Raw genomic sequence first — 17,515 nt, 5'->3', positions numbered from 1 at the left:
TTCAATTAGTGGCTGCTATGTGTCATGCTCCCATCGTAGTTCTGTTTGTATTTTCTCAAATACTTTTTATAGGTTCGCTACTAAGTCAGCTTATACAATGATGTGTACGAATTTAAATATGTCTATTTTTAACCTACCTTATTTGTATCCAATTCAACTGTCCTAACTCCCTGTTCCTGGGAGCTACACGATTATCCGTCAACTCCATTTAGGCTGTTCATTGCTGATTAGTTGAGACAATATTTGTTACAGTTTCTGAGGAAAGCAATGATAAACCCATTGTAGAGCGTAATAGGACTTAGTCCTTTTCAGAATTCAGCATCAGATATGAGTGTCCCTGGTGTACATGTTTAAACAAAATATGCCCAAAACAACTAAACTGATGGGTCGGCAATAAGAACAAGCTATAATTTATATTTAATACATTCATTATGCAGAAAGTTGTGATGGTGACTGTTCCTCTGGAAATCCAACCTTGGAAATAGACTAACTTTCTTTTAAATCCTATCCAGTTTGAAACATTATTATTATTATATCATCAGAATTTTCTTTTCTATAAATATTCTTTTTATATGATGAAATTAAACATTTAATGGCTTAAGAATCAAGTCCCCATTGTCCTCCCTACCATAGGGGGGTAGTTTTGTTTGATTGTAACCGGTTTCTGCTGGCCCGGTCTCTTATGGCTCCTTAACACTGACTTCTTGAATAGAGGTGTCCAGACAAATATGCAGTATTGCGCAATGTGATTCCTAGATTACTGCTGGAATGTTACCTCTTGGTCCGTATTGCTCATTGAAAATACCTGCCATTCTCTGTCACCGACCATACAGCCATAGAGGTTTCTATAGTGTGCCTGCCAAAAATAGTAGTAGTAATAAGTGCATTTAATCGGTTATATCTGCAGGACTCCACCAACTCGCTGAGGAAATGACTTCACTTATTTATGTGATTTGCAGCTAGATTACCTCCTTTTCTGGGATTAATGGCAAATTATTTTATTAAAAATCCTTGAAGAAGGAAAAAAAAAAAGTCTGGCCAATTGCAGATGTGCAGCTGGATATCCGGCCAGCGTGCCAGCACCGTGCCGTCGATCCTCTGTGACTTGCACTTTGTTTTGGCATGTGAGTGTGTAGTGGGAAAACGTTGTCTTTGTTTAGCGCAGTGAGATCCTGCCACCTGCACACAAGGGAATGCGCTCATTCACAAAGAAATCCCCCCTCATTCAGTCATAAAAGTAGAACATTCCAAGCCTACGCTTCCCCTTTTCAGGTAAACAGGCCGTTCCTCTTTGTTTTCGCGTAGACTTGCCCCCTAATTGTGCTGCAGAGTTAGTTATTGGCGCTTCACCTGCGTACTGATGGACTGCGGCTACACTAATAATAGCCAGCTGAGTGTTCTCTGTGCTGTCGTTTAATCTACAAGCCAGCAATCTGTATGCAATATGAAGGTTTAATACCTCTTTCTAAACTGAGATTCCCTGAATGACTACACAAGTTTTAAAACACAGTTTCCTATATCCTAACACTGGCCTAGAAATCTTTCCTCTGAACTAGTAATGAATTCTGCTGACTAATAGCTGTGTATAATACACTGTGTGTGTATATGTGTGTGTGTGTATATATATATATATATATATATCGTATAATGTACCTGGTTGAGGACTTTTACACTGAATAGATCTGGGGTTTTCATGTGTTAAAACGGTTTTGTGATTTAGAAAAGCCAAGCGCACGCTTTGCCATTGGCATCAGTTAAACGAGCTATTAGAAAATATATTTTTCTATGACTGTTACTACGATTGGAAGTCCCACAGGGTTCCCCTGAGAGAAGAGGGCCCTGCTCTTGTGTGCTTGCAATCTAGTCTAGGGCTTTGTCACCTAAGCCCAGTTTTTTCATCAGTGCCATGTTAGCCTGTCTAGCACACTGGTTCTCCGGTGACGCATGCAGGTTGCATATAGGTTTAGTCCTGTAAACAAGGCTCTTGAGAGTTTTCTGGGTGTTGTTAAAAGCATGCTTCCAGTGCCTGTACAGATTAGCGCAGCGGCGCATGTGAAGAAGACCTGGCATGGCCGACTGACAGCTGGCATATATCATTATGAATTATTTCTCACCAGAGCCCCTGCTCTAGTTTCACTAGAATAGCGGCTGGGTGAGGCAAGCTCAGTTTACTTCGCAGGTCACTGGAAAAAGTGCTGTGACTCCCCCCTTTAAGGCGCAATGTGTGAGTTGCATACACTTGACCGGGTATCTTTCTGAAGCATTGCCGTTTGTGTTTACAAATATTGCCAGTCCGGCCCGTGGGGTTGTGTTGTGTTTGCCTTTAACCTTGTATAACATAGATTGCCACAGACCATTTATATGAAAGACGCTCAGGAAATGGTATCATCTTCTGCAAAGCTTTCCAGCTACCGCGATTCTTCCAAGGAGAAGCAGTGTGACAGAAAACAGACCAGTGTTTATGGGAAACATGGAACCCCAGACAGGCTTTACATATGCTACAAATTACTTCGGAGTTTAAAAATAACATGTTGTGTAACTAAACACCAAGCTTGCCACATGTTTCCAGAGCCTTGGAAACCACTGGGCTCCTCTGTTATGAAAAGGCAAGAATATAGTTTTGGTGACCCCCACAGTTATTATTCAGTGAACCTGAAGTCGCTTATGTATCGGTGTAATCCATAGGTGTGGTACCACCCGGATACACTATAGTGTTATACTAGGTCATTATGCAGCTCTTCAAACCCCCCCCCTTTTTATAGCCTCTCTTGATGGAACCAGTAAATGGGGTCTTAAACCTCAGGCCTGTGTGTCGCCTAGTGTTTTGTACATACTGGAAAATATGATTGGCCTTTTGGAGTAAATCTTTATATACCTACAAAGGGAGAGGGAGGCCTGTATTGGTGTTGTTTTTATTTTCTGACACAGGAAACCATAGGAAACCATTAACATGTTGTTTTATACAGGACTGCAACAAATATGATGGTAAATGCAACATTCCTGCTCCCGATAGCTGAACACCGTCTATGATATATACACGCCAGGTGTTTAAAGTAGGGCTGATACAACTAATCGATAAAATCGATAATAATCGATAATGAAAATCGTTGTCACCGATTTTCATTATCCAGGTCCCCCGCAACGCTGCAGGGGACCTGGATTCCCCTCACTGTCGGCCGGTCTCTCACTTCCGTCTCTCTCCCCCCTCCCATACACCCCTCTGACTCCTCCCCCCTCCCATACATCACTCTGACTCCTCCCCCCTCCCATACATCACTCTGACTCCTCCCCCCTCCCATACATCACTCTGCCTCTCTATCCGGCTCCGTTACTGACAGGCACTTTCCCTGCAGCATTTTCTTTGTAAAACTAAACCCTCTCTAGTTTATATGTCAGAGTAGAATAGAGAGGAAACAAACCGCAGCCAGTACTCTTGGTTCGTGTGGCACTGCCTCGGTTGGTAGGCAGTCCCTTGCATCAGTTCGGTGTTTTATTATGTGTGGTCCCCCATACTTGCTTAACATCTTTCTGAAGTGTAATGTAGCGGGACTGCTGACCTCTAGCCGGTTTGACTGCATATACAACATTTCTATGGCAGGCAGTCCCTCACAATGAAGTGTTGCCTCCATTCCTTAGAGTGAGAGAATGCTACTGGTTGGTCAGTGACCACTCGGCAGCTTCTCTGCCAAAAGTATGTGACAGGGTCTGTTCCTCAGGACTGGCGCATAGCAAATGTTGTGCCAATATTCAAAAAGGGGACAAAAAGTGACCCGGGGAATTATAGGCCTGTTAGTTTAACTTCTGTTGTGTGTAAACTGTTTGAGGGTTTCCTAAGAGATGCTATTTTGGAGTATCTCAATGAAAATAAGTGTATGACTCCATATCAGCATGGGTTTACAAGGGATCGGTCCTGTCAAACTAACCTGATCAGCTTTTATGAGGAGGTGAGCTCAAGACTGGATCGGGGTGAATCGCTGGATTTTTCCAAAGCATTTGATACGGTGCCACATAAAAGGCTGGTACATCAAATGAGAATGCTTGGGCTGGGGGAGAATGTGTGTATGTGGGTAAGTAACTGGCTGAGTGGTAGGAAACAGAGGGTGGTTATTAATGGTACATACTCTGAGTGGGTGACTGTTGCTAGTGGGGTACCACAGGGGTCAGTTTTGGGTCCTATTCTTTTTAATATATTTATTAATGACCTTGTAGAGGGATTGTATAGTAAAGTATCAATCTTTGCAGACGATACTAAGCTCTGTAACGTGGTTAATAGAGGACAGTGCACGATTACAAATGGATCTGCATAGGTTGGAGGCATGGGCTGGGATGTGGCAGATGAGGTTCAACACAGATAAATGTAAGGTTATGCACATGGGGAAGAAAAATCCAGGCTGGGAATATGTATTAAATGGGAAAACACTGGGGACTGATATGGAAAAGGACTTAGGAGTTTTAGTTAACAGTAAATTTACCTGTAGCGACCAGTGTCAGGCAGCTGCTGCTAAGGCAAATAAAACCATGGGGTGCATCAAAAGGGGCATAGATGCCCACGACAAGGAAATAATTCTACCACTGTACAAGTCACTAGTCAGACCACACATGGAATACTGTGTACAGTACTGGGCACCAGTGTACAAGAAAGATATAGTGGAGCTGGAGAGGGTTCAAAGACGGGCAACCAGAGTAATAAGGGGAATGGGAGGACTACAGTACCCAGAAAGATTATCAGAATTAGGGTTATTTAGTTGGAAAAAAGACGGCTTAGGGGGCACTTAATAACTATGTATAAATATATAAGGGGGCAGTACAGAGATCACTCCCAGGACCTATTTATACCCAGGACTGTATCTATAACAAGGGGACATCCTCTACGGCTGGAGGAAAGAAGGTTTCTACACCAGCACAGACGGGGGTTCTTTACAGTAAGAGCGGTGAGATTATGGAACTCTCTGCCAGAGGAAGTGGTTATGGTAAACTCAATTAAAGAGTTCAAAAGGAGCCTGGACGTGTTTCTTGAAAGCAATAATATTACAAGTTATGGATATTAGATTAATAGGGACAGAACGTTGATCCAGGGATTTATTCTGATTGCCATATTTGGAGTCGGGAAGGAATTTTCCCCCTGGTATGGGGCAATTGGCATCTGCTTCATAAGGGTTTTTTTTGCCTTCCTCTGGATCAACACAGTAGGGACACAATATGTATATAGGTTGAACTTGATGGACTTTGGTCTTTTTTCAACCTTATGAACTATGTTACTATGTAATATGTCTACCTGCTAACAAGGCCAGATGTAGCAAAACAAAGTTATAGTAACTGGTAATGGTAACTGATCATGGTAGCTGATCCATTGATCTATCAGCTTGTCGACATTTTGCATTAAACTAGGCATCAATGAATAGCTTGGCTTTCAGGCCTTTATGGAAACAACTTATATTAAAAGTAAACTTTTGTTACTTTTTAAATGATTAAATAAACAATTAACATATTGAGAATGGGAATATACGGTACTTACCGCTTATGCAGCCTCCTTGTGGGATGATGTATGTCCTGACACACGTGAATCCCATTAGAGATTTAAGTCACGCATGTATGTATGTATTTACTACTGTTCTAACCGGGATCAGTGTAGACGTTAATGACTATTGTAGCTGGAAATGATTTGATTTTTAATGAAATCTTTTTATAGGTGTACAGAGGCCATTCGTGAGCAAACATCACTTGTGTTCCAATGGCACCTTGTGGTAGATAATTACGATTGCTTAATAACGTGCCTTTTAAATGCTTTAAGATTCATATATACAGTATTTTCAGGTTTATTTTCCTTTGTTTTAACCAATACAATGTAAACCTTTCTTGCATTTCGTATATTTAGTTGATTATAGATGTGAAAATTTACATTTATGGTCCTTGAATGCAGATTTTGACTGGTCCCTGCGTTTTTACATTTCTGCCCTCTATTACAAACTATAGATTCATCAATGCTTTGTGAAACGCTGTCACAGGGCTAGCTTCCTGGAATCGCACCCAGACGTACCATTTTTTTTTTTAACAGCACCTGGTTTTGGAGATTAGTTCTGACAGCTTGTATTTCGCTTGGGGGTTGTGGAAATAAATGTCCTTACCTGTTGCAACCTGTTGAAAGCTTAAGTTATTTGTAGTGCTTATTAAAGACAGACAAGCCTAAAAGAATACAAAACCTATGGGTCTACCGATATCTGCATCTATGTGTGTGTTACAAGATACCTAAACTCATTTATTTGCGTTATAGTTTCACACTTTCAAATACTACTTTATAGCAGACGTTATTTGAGTTGGGAATGCACTTATTTGTGTGAAGCCTGTTTTTGGAACTGTAATCTTCACTTTTTTGTAGTGATCAGTGCAAAGAAAATATGGGTTGATGTGTTCCTATGAAACAAGGCTTTTTCCTATTCATAAATACTCTAATTGCAACAATGGCTTTTTTTTAGATCCTTTATATCCTTCTCCAGTCCAGCCACATAAAGATTGCCTTCAGAGAGTCCCACAGGCTGCATTCCAGCAGAACATTATTTCTTGGAGGGGAGAGTAGTCATGAAAGGTCCTATGTTCTTCTAATAACTCCTTCAGGCCATCCCCAGTATCATGACATCATCTGAAAGAGACACCATTGTAATGCCTAAAGAAAGCCAGGACATCCACATTTTAAGAAGTAATAAGCCAGTCTTTTCCCCTGAAATGCTGGAAGGCTTTGGGGCGCTGCCAGGTCATCTGTGTAAGGTTAACAGAATATGACGGAAGAACAGAGTAGTTATGAGCTGGAAGGAAATCTCATGTGTATACGGAGTTAATATTCCTCTATACATCTATTTTAAAGTTATGACCCTCCCTAAAAATGTGCTCAATTTCCTCAAATGTGTGCTGAATCCTTCAATTTATAAAGAGTACTATTTTTGAGGGAGCAGTTCACATGTTGCTCTGATTTGTGTTCATTTAGACCACCACACTAGTACAATGGCCATCTTCCTTTCTTTTGTATAGTATAATCTGTGTGTGTGTGTACTGTAGTTTCAGTCAGTGTTTATATGTATAGTATAATCTGTGTGTGTACTGTAGTTTCAGTCAGTGTGTATATGTATAGTATAATCTGTGTGTGTGTACTGTAGTTTCAGAGTCAGTGTGTTTATGTATAGTATAATCTGTGTGTGTGTGTACTGTAGTTTCAGAGTCAGTGTGTATATGTATAGTATAATCTGTGTGTGTGTGTACTGTAGTTTCAGAGCCAGTGTTTGTATAGTATAATCTGTGTGTGTACTGTAGTTTCAGAGTCAGTGTGTATATGTATAGTATAATCTGTGTGTGTGTACTGTAGTTTCAGTCAGTGTTTATATGTATAGTATAATCTGTGTGTGTGTACTGTAGTTTCAGAGTCAGTGTGTATATGTATAGTATAATCTGTGTGTGTGTGTACTGTAGTTTCAGTCAGTGTTCATATGTATAGTATAATCTGTGTGTGTGTACTGTAGTTTCAGAGTCAGTGTTTATATGTATAGTATAATCTGTGTGTGTGTACTGTAGTTTCAGAGTCAGTGTTTATATGTATAGTATAATCTGTGTGTGTGTACTGTAGTTTCAGAGTCAGTGTTTATATGTATAGTATAATCTGTGTGTGTGTACTGTAGTTTCAGAGTCAGTGTGTATATGTATAGTATAATCTGTGTGTGTGTGTACTGTAGTTTCAGAGTCAGTGTTTATATGTATAGTATAATCTGAGTGTGTGTACTGTAGTATCAGTGTGTATATGTATAGTCGGTGAATGTGTGTGTGTGTACTGTAGTATGTGTGTGTGTATGTACTATAGTATGTGTGCCTGTATAATGCTATAATCATTGTGTGTAAATGTATACATTTAGTCAGTATGTCTCTGTATTGTAGGGTGTTTTTCAGTATGTATGTGGACATAGTGTTAGAGTGTATAATTGTATTTATATATAGTGTTGGCCAGTCTGTGTGTGTGTGTGTGTGTGTGCGCGCGTGTGTGCGTGCATGTGAATGAGTGTGGTGGTGTCTGTTACACACATTCCTGTGAATGCCATATTGTATCAGCATATAGTGTTAATGTGAATGTTAGTTAGTGTATGGTGTTAGCACGCGTGTACATGAGTAGAATGTTGGCGTTTGTGTGTTTCTGTAAGGTTAGTGTTTGTGAGCATAAATTGTTAGTGTGTGTTTGTTACCGTATGGTAGTATGTAAATGTATGTTAGTATAATAAAAACATAATTGGAGTAAAAAACAAACGCTGGCTCCTAGATCCAAACTGTTTGTCGACCCCTGAGTAAGTATACACGGTTATAAATGTATGCTCTACATAGTGATGGGACAAAGATGATTATTATTTTTTTTTTTATGAATCACCTTTGACAAAAGATGTATGAAAGGTTGAACTATGTTTTTCACAAGATCCTGTGAATACCAACACAGCACTTTGTATAGTAAGGAGTAAGAAATGTGGCTTTACTGAACATTGTTGGTGTGCCCTGCTGTGACGGTCTCAGTCCAGAATCATGTTGTGTATACGTGTACCTTCATGAGAAAATCCTCTCGTTCTTCACATTGTTGCATTCCAGTTGAAAGGTGATGCCTTGTCTTTTACGGTGGAATTACGTGGTGAACCAGCTATTGTATAACTATAAATAGAGTAAAAATATCTCTACCACTAACACCCATGTGGAGGGTGAGTACTCTGCTGTGCTTTGCAGTGGCTGGTCGTTTAGGCTAATGAACAGCCTTTTGTTCGAGTGGCCAGTAATAGTCCTGTGAATGGTGTCCGGAAGTAAGCTAGCCTTTTAGCGCTCTTTCTTCTAGTCTGTTGGTAGTCTGACTGTGTAATGCAGTACAATGTGGTTTAAAGGGAAATCTTAGACTATATCTAACAGGTATTGATAAAATCAGACCTGTGAGCCTCATTGTTGAAACTGATCTCAAGGTAAATAAATACACCTTTTGCGTTTTAGCCGTATGTTAACATTATTTTTGTCTGCATTATTTTTCCAAATGTCTGCTTTCGACATCTCAGCCTTGAAAGAGCTCCAGCCATCATATGTACTTTTTCGTGGCATCCCCATTTGAAATAAATTTGCCTGTTCCCCAGGCTGGCCGTGGAAAGCGCTCTGTCAGTGGGAGCCCATTCCTGGCGCTGAATAGTCACACCAAGCAGCAGAAGCACGGTACTTTAACATGGATTCTTCTCTAGAAGCCATATGAGGAACAGTAACCGTCTCCTTTCATTTCTCTCCTTGTCAAGGGGTTGCAGTTCTCTTAAATTATATATACTCTATGGTGTGCTTATGAACTCCATTAGTAGATGTCAGAGGCGTAACTAGCCACAGGGCCCCCAAACAACCTGTCTTTGCCTTCTTTGCCCCCTTGTTCCCCCTTTCAACATACACTCTGGCACACCTATGTAAACACACTTACACAAATTCCACACAAGTACATGCACACCCACACGTACATATCCGTGCTCTAATATATATATATATATATATATATATATATATATATATATATATAATTAGGGCTGAAACAACTAATCGATAATAATCGATAATTAAAATCGTCAACGATTTTCATTATCGATTAATCGAATCGATTTTTATCGATTATAAAAAGAGTTTTTTTTCAGAGCAAATGCTCTGAAAAACTCCTCTCCTTATATAATCCGACCTCAAACAGAGATCTGATTATAACACTAGAATTCAGATTCCCCTCACTGTCGGCCGGTCTCTCACTTCAGTCTCTCTCCCCCCTCCTGTACACCCCTCTGACTCCTCCCCCCTCCCATACATCACTCTGACTCCTCCCCCCTCCCATACATCACTCTGCCTCTCTCCCGACTGCCTCTCTCCCGGCACTTTCACTGCAGCCTCAGCGTAAGTGAAGGGCAGTAACGGAGGCTGGCTGTGCGCATCGTGCAGACCCCCACCGGCTGACAGAGAATCATCCTCTCTGTCAGCCGGTGGGGGTCTGCATCGCACAGACAGCCTCCGTTACTGCCCTTCACTTACGCTGAGGCTTCTATGAAGCTGCAGTGAAAGTGCCTGTCAGTAACGGAGCCGGGTAGAGAGGCAGAGCGGTGTATGGGAGCCACCCTCCCACGCACCACTCTGGCTCCTCCCCCTCCCATACGGCACTCTGCCTCTCTACCCGGCTCCCTGGTGTCTTGTGAACCTCCGTTGCTGACAGGAGGCAGAGTGGAGTATGGGAGGGGGGAGGAGGCAGAGTGGAGTATGGGAGGGGGGAGGAGGCAGAGTGGAGTATGGGAGGGGGGAGGAGGCAGAGTGGAGTATGGGAGGGGGGAGGAGGCAGAGTGGAGTATGGGAGGGGGGAGGAGGCAGAGTGGAGTATGGGAGGGGGGAGGAGGCAGAGTGGAGTATGGGAGGGGGGAGGAGGCAGAGTGGAGTATGGGAGGGGGGAGGAGGCAGGGTGGGGTATGGGAGGGGGAGGAGCCAGAGTGGTGTATGGGTGAGTTATAGTGGTGTATGGGGGGTATTATGAATTTCAGGGCATATAGGGGGTATAAGGCATATCGATATTAGGCATATCAGGGGGGCATAAAACATCTGGGGGTAAAAGGTATATCAGGAGGCTCACTGGCATATAGGGGGTATAAGGCATATCGATATTAGGCATATCGGGGGGGCATAAAACATATCTGGGGGTAAAAGGTATATCAGGGGGCTCAGTTGCATATCACTGGCATATAAGGAGTATAAGGCATATCAGGGGCACAGTGGAATCTCTGGCATATAAGAGGTATAAGGCATATATGGGGGCAGAGTGGCAAGCTGGGGGTCAGATGTGCATAACCGGGGGCAGTTTGGTAAATAAAAAAAAATTTAAACAAGGCTTTCTTCTCATAGCTTTTATTAAATATGAAAAATAGTTAACATATGAATTAATATTTACTAATAACTTTGTATTAAAACCTAGTTTGAGAAACACTGTGTTTGGGTTCTTGTAGCTTTTATTATTATGTCAGTAAAATAAGAAGGTGAATAGCGAGAGAGAGAGGCCATTGTGATAAAGAGATGAAAGTGTAAATTGCACGTTTTTTATTACATTATTTTAAATTGAAAAAAAATTGCATTTTTTTATCCGATTAATCGAAAAAATAATCGGCCAACTAATCTATTATTAAAATTATCGTTAGTTGCAGCCCTAATATATATATATATATATATATATATATATATATATATATATATATATATATATATATATTTATATATAATACATATCTTGCCTCCCTCCCGCCTCTGCTTACCTCTCACTGCTCCAGCTGCTCACATACACCTCAGCTTCACCTTGGGGTCACATGAAGTAGTGTGACCCCGATATGCTCCTCTTTCCCCGGACCAGTTCAGGATAACTTATAAAGGGCCCTTTCAAATCATCACCTATAAAAAGAAGAAACAAAGCGGTATTGTAAATGAAAGCCAATCGCGGTTACAAATGAATACAGGCACCCGGTCATTTACCTTTTTAGGGCTCAATCCCATCCATCATCTATGTAGACGATAGCTACTGTAAAGCATCTCCGGCATGTTAGGATTCCCGAAAGGCTGTCGTTGCTGGCTGCTCAGGACAGGATTAGTCGTATTGTTTAGGAAAATGTGAAATAAGCTACGATTTTTGACTTGCTGAGATATTACACTTTTTAGCAGAAATAAAAACAGAAGTTATATCAAGAGGGAAAAAACTAAAAGTGAGCATCTCCTTATCAATGCACCAGATTTCCTTCAGTTCCCCTTCAAATATAAAAGTCAAATACTGTAAGAATGAATTTTTTCCTGTTAAGGGCTGTGTGATTATCATTTTAATAACATGTAAGGAGGTCTTCGTGTCAGTATAAGAAAACCTTGATCAAAAAGTAGGGCTTTCCATCTGTCAGCGGTTACTCATTCTATCATAATTTATCATGTGTGGGCTGTGTGTAACGTATCTAACATCTAAGTCCTTTATTGCTGCTCCACACTTACACTTAAAAACGCAGAGTACTCTATTCACTAATCTCTGAATATTTCTACCATGATTCCAAAATGTCACAGTCCATCTTGGTCTGGCAGATGGATTTCTGCTGCTCCTTTAAATTAATTTAATCATACAGACAAAAAAAGTAATGCACAAAAAAGCAAGTCATTTAAATAAAATGGGTTTATTCCAAATATATTTAAACCCCAAAAACATACTTACAAACATTAAAGTAAGCCAAAGGCAAAAAAAAAAAAAAACTGAAACAGAAAAATAAGCAGTGACGGAAGAGCTATTCCACCGAAATCCCCCAACGTTCTCGATGAGTGCCTCTCTGTAATATTTTTTTTTTTTTGTCCTATATGAGGGTCTCTATTTTTTTTATAATGCAGATCCGGTATGCTGCTCGTGTAACTTGGCAGCTCAGTCGGTACAATCGCTGCACTTTGTAACATCTAGCCACAGGTTGGTTGAACTGGTTAATTGGCTTTTAGCGAGTGACGTCATTAGCGTGTTTACATAGAGAAAACACAGGCTAGTTGGAATTAAACATTTTGCAGACCATGATACATTCTTTCAAACTAAATAGTTTGTTTCCACTCCAGGATATTTCGGTTGCCTAGCAACTGGACGGACCGTTTAACTTCAGAGCCGCACGCTTGCTAGGAGCACGGTGCTTGCTGTCTGGTTCGCGAGAGTTGTGCTGTAGTTACTTGGGGTATATAAAGCTGATAGTATGTAGTATATATATATATTATGTGTGTGAATACCAATACTTTAGTGTGTGTGTAGGGTGTAGAAGTGTTACTTTGAATGTGATGTTAACCCCTTAAGGACAATGGGCGGGCCCTAAACCCATTGAAAACAATGCATTTTGAGCCCGTACACGTAAGGGCTTTGTCATTAAGGGGTTAATGTGACCCCCCTGTAAGCATGCTGGTAAACATGGCATCCTAACGGCAAAGATGTGTTTTGGTTGCGAACACAATGCATTTATTTTGTATCGGTACTATAAAGCTTGGGGGATATGTGGTGATGAGCTGGGGAGAACAAAATGCCAACAGAAAGGTGCTTTTGTTTAGTAAATGCGGCTGGACTTACGGAATTTTCCACAATACGGTCCTGCTTATAGCGGCTTTATAGAAACTAGCGCTTTAATAAAAATAGTGAATGTGTTACGAAGTCGGTTTGCCTGTTGAAGATGTAACTTTAGTCACGGCGATACGCCGGTTGGGATGACCGCGCTGTAGTGTTATCGGGTGAGAAGTGGTGCTTTTATCCTGCTTCCTGCATTCTTGGGGCTTTCATTACTGTTCATTTGCACGGCGTGAAGATATAAATAGACATTTCTGTAGTTCTTTGTGTTCAGCCATAGGACCCATCTTCAAGCAGGGTAGAAGAAAGGTCTAGTCAGCTCATAGACAATGGAGTTTATTCACAAAAGGAATAGTTACGGCTTCAGCTCCTTCCCTTCGCTATTTGTTATAAGGAAAAGCCTGGCCGGCCCTGTTAAATGCATAGTTTAATCGATGAGATTTCTTCAATCTCCTCACACATTGAATTGTACATTATAGAGGTCTAGCTCGGTCCTTTTTGGATTGTGTAATGACTTATGTTTACTAAATGTATGAAATGGACATGTTGTACCACATGATGATTATGCTTTTTGTCGTAGATCTCTCTCGGAATAGACTATCTGAAGTCCCTGCTGAAATCTGTCACTACATTTCCTTGGAGAGCCTAAACCTCTATCAGAATTGTATCCGCTATGTACCCGAGGCCACCCTAAACCTGCAGGCGCTGAGCTTCCTTAATATCAGGTAACTGTTCTCCCAACGCGCTGTAATGAATACGCTGCAATATAACACTCGGGTGTGCTTCTGGTGTCTGGGGGAAGCGTGCAAAACAATATTGACTAGTTATCTTGTTGCCAAGCAACAAAGTTTACCTTGTCAGTTGACGAAAAGAGGATGCTAAATACCGGATAGTGTTTGTTTTTGCATGAGAACTTGGCTCAAAGCCAAACATCAGAGCTCTTGGGGACAAATACCACATTGCTGGAGTTAAAAACGGATGTATTTAATGTATGATATCTTGTGTTAATTAAAAATAAAATAGGTTCTTAAGTGATCAAAATAAACCCTTCTGCAGTGGTGATCATTTGTTACTGTACTTTTCATTCTAGTTAACAAAACAATAATAAAAAATATATTTTTATTTTATTATGACATGTTGTTTGCTAATTTACATGACCATGCACAAGTATTTTTAATGACAATTTGTTTATTTTTCCAAGCCGGAACCAGCTCACTTCTCTACCTGGGTACCTGTGCAGCCTTCCTTTGAAAGTTTTAATTGCCAGTAACAATAAGTTAGACTGTTTGCCGGAGGAGGTTGGTGGACTGAGACATCTCACTGAGCTGGTACGTGAAGGTGGCTGGGGTTTACTATGAATGTCCAGTTGCATGCAAAGAGAAATTGGTCTGAAGAACAATATGTAGTCGGAGTGACTTTTATAGTTAAAATGTGACTTTAAACAAATCCACTATGTTAAGGGACATAGAAGAACAATTTACATTGGACTAGCTTAATTTGTAGGCTTAACGGAGGCTACCTAAAATGAGTTGCCAAATGCAAATTGAAACTGTACGGAAAATGTGATCACAGGCATTTTGTAGTTGGGCTGTAACATTAGATAATTGGTTGTATTTAAACATAGTGGTGTTTAAAAGTGGATTTCTATTAAGTCATACTTGTGACAAATCATAAATGTCACATCATGATTTTGCCAAACTCTGTCATTCGGGTCATAATTCCTGCTCAGAGAATGTGTCAATGAATTTCAGTGTCTGTAAAGGCAGACTTCAGCTATCATATGTTCTTTAGTACAAAAGAGAGGTTATTGTTCCTATTAAATGCACCCGCATGGATGGATTTAGTAGGAGTTGCCCTCTTCCTCCTCTACTCCCAGCTATGCAAAGAAATTTGTAACTTGCAATGTAGGGTTGCACTGATGTTGGGTGAGAAGGCTTGCAATCTCTGTTCCAGTTCATGCTGAAGGGGACATACCAAGACGTTATGTACATTGCTCTACTTCCAACTTGGGAAGAGTTTGGGGCAGGCCCTGTTCTATTCCAGCATGACTGTGTCTCAATGCACAAAGCAAAGTCCATAAACACATGGCTGGGTGAGTTTGGTGTGGCAGGACTTGACTGGCCTGCGCAGAGCCCCGACCTCAACCTCAACCTCATCGAACACCTTTGAGATGAACTGAAACAGAGAATGGCCATCTTGTCCAACATCAGGGTCTGATCTCACAAACGCTCTACTGGATGAATGGGCAACAATTCCCACAAACGCTCCCAAATCTGGTGGGAATTCTTCCCAGAAGAGTGGAAGCTGTTATAGCTGCTAAGGGGGACCAATTACATATTAATGTCTGAATTTAGGATGTGATCTCCTAAAAGTCCCTGCTGGTGTATTGGTCCGGTGTCCCAATACTTTTGTCCATATAGTGTGTGTATATTATTATAGCTAAAATACAGCTTCTTAAAGATGCTATTTCATAAGTATAATGACCCATTATGCACATGCACAGAACTCACTACCCTCTTCTAACAATATATTTCAACAGATCTGTCTTTCTAATTCTATTATATCTGAAAGTTTGACAACTTAAAAACAACACAGACTTTTCAAGTTTTTGTAGCAGCAGCCCCTTTCTGTCTGCTTTTGTGTCACAAGACTAGGATACCCTGGAAAATTATAAATGAGGCAATTTACTGTGGGTATATTTAGAAGTAGTAGGAAGGGCTTTTTGTGCCAAATTTAGTACTAAAAGTGTTACAGCAAATTTGGGGTACTTTGATATAGTGGCGGGCTAAGAAATATATCGCATATAGTGTGACGGAACCCCAAATATTTATGCCTTAAATGGTATTCTCTGGCTATGCCCCGGATTCTAGCTTTATTTTGTTACATACAGCAAAACCAGTGGAACGGTACATGAATCTGTAAATTGGAGTTTTGTACTGGGAATAATAATAATAATAAGCGTTCGTTCTCTTTGTAGATGTTTGGGGGGGGAACAACCGGTGTAGATGGTACATTCTTTTGTGGAAGTCTGTGTTCTGTTACACAGCATATAGCAGGCAGTGGCAGGGGGAAAAAAATCCCTCCGCTTGATGGAAGGCAGCATGTTCAGAAATGAAAGCGATAACAAATGTCACCTTGGCTTAAAATGGTTTGATGCTGTCTCAGAGTGACTGGAGGGCCCAAAGTGGCTGCTTCTCAGAACAAGAACCAGAAGCCTAATATACAGATCTTACTAATAGTCATTTCCTTCAAAAATCATCCACTTTTCTGTTGAGGAAACACATTGCAGACCAAATTTACAATTGGCAATCATTAAATGCACACTTTAATTCAATGTTTTGCACAAAGTACAGGGGGAGGAAGAGGACAACTATTAAGTACTTCTAGTAATGTTTGGTAAAATTGATGGACTGTTGGCTGTAATACTACTAATGATATAAGAAACTCGTTCAGGTATAAAATGGCAGATGATCCAAGCCCAAGAATCCCATTTGTCTTTAATATGCATGTAATGCATTCCTTTATTCACTACCAGCTCTGTTGCTTTTCAGGATGTCAGCTGCAACGAAATCCGTACGATCCCAACACAGATTGGCAAGTTAGAGTCTTTACGGGACCTCAACATTAGGAGAAATCACTTAATGCAGCTTCCAGAAGGTGAGAGAGCACGGAAACCGTGCGTAAAAACTGTGCGACGGCACGTTATCTACAATCATCTCTCAATGGGAAGGCATGGCAAAGTCTTCAGCACTATTCTGGAAAAGGGATGTTGTGCCTGTCATATTTTAAATAGGTTCGCTAGGCTACCGGTGTTTCAGATATTTTAAATGGAATTGGAAATGGAATTTATAATACATTTCAGAATGCTTTGAAATGCTTTAATATTCAGGTTTTGGGGCCTCACATCGAATTTATGTTGGAATGGTATCCCTCTTACCGGCCTTATCTTGTTCTCCTGTAGCTTTCATTTGCATTGTTGGCTACCTGCTCTGTTAAGAAATGAAGTTCCCTAATAATAGACACACACAATGCAGTGTGATAGTTATTTCCCATTTATATTCCTTCATTTTGTTATATCTGGGGAGCGCTGGTGGTTGCCCAGAAGATTCATTCTGTAGCATTTGTTTGTGTGCGCAGTAAACTCCTCTTTGTGAAACCCGATCAAACGTTTACCGGGCTACATTTCACTTCCACTTTTATGAATGTCGGAGCGATGACGTAATCGACGTTGATGGCTTTAACCTGCTGCTGACAGTTGGATGGGAGGTTTTGCTGCGCATGATGCTTGCATGAATGTCTTGTGAGCAATGCCTAAACTATGTTGGCACTGGGAATCCTCCGTACAAGAGTTTGTCATCTGTGACTCATTAAACGCTCCCGGCAACTTAACACTTTACGTGTTGG

General features: G+C 40.8%; 1 protein-coding gene across 1 annotated transcript in view; it reads left to right on the top strand.

Annotated features, from left to right (window-relative positions):
• Window positions 1-17,515, top strand: part of LOC149302289 (DISP complex protein LRCH3-like) — a 37,085-nt gene that overhangs the window by 2,973 nt on the left and 16,597 nt on the right. The window contains exons 2-4 of the mRNA XM_089482400.1: window positions 13,692-13,836; window positions 14,313-14,439; window positions 16,663-16,768. Of these exons, the coding sequence (XP_089338526.1) occupies window positions 13,692-13,836; window positions 14,313-14,439; window positions 16,663-16,768 (378 nt within the window). The remainder of the gene's footprint in view (window positions 1-13,691; window positions 13,837-14,312; window positions 14,440-16,662; window positions 16,769-17,515) is intronic.

Source organism: Sceloporus occidentalis, unplaced genomic scaffold (genome assembly GCF_023333645.1).
Source record: "Sceloporus occidentalis isolate IW3139 unplaced genomic scaffold, rSceOcc1.0.p SCAF_19, whole genome shotgun sequence".
NCBI lineage: Eukaryota > Metazoa > Chordata > Lepidosauria > Squamata > Phrynosomatidae > Sceloporus > Sceloporus occidentalis.
Note: the sequence above shows the minus strand (reverse complement) of the source record. Positions and strands in the feature narration are given on the sequence as shown.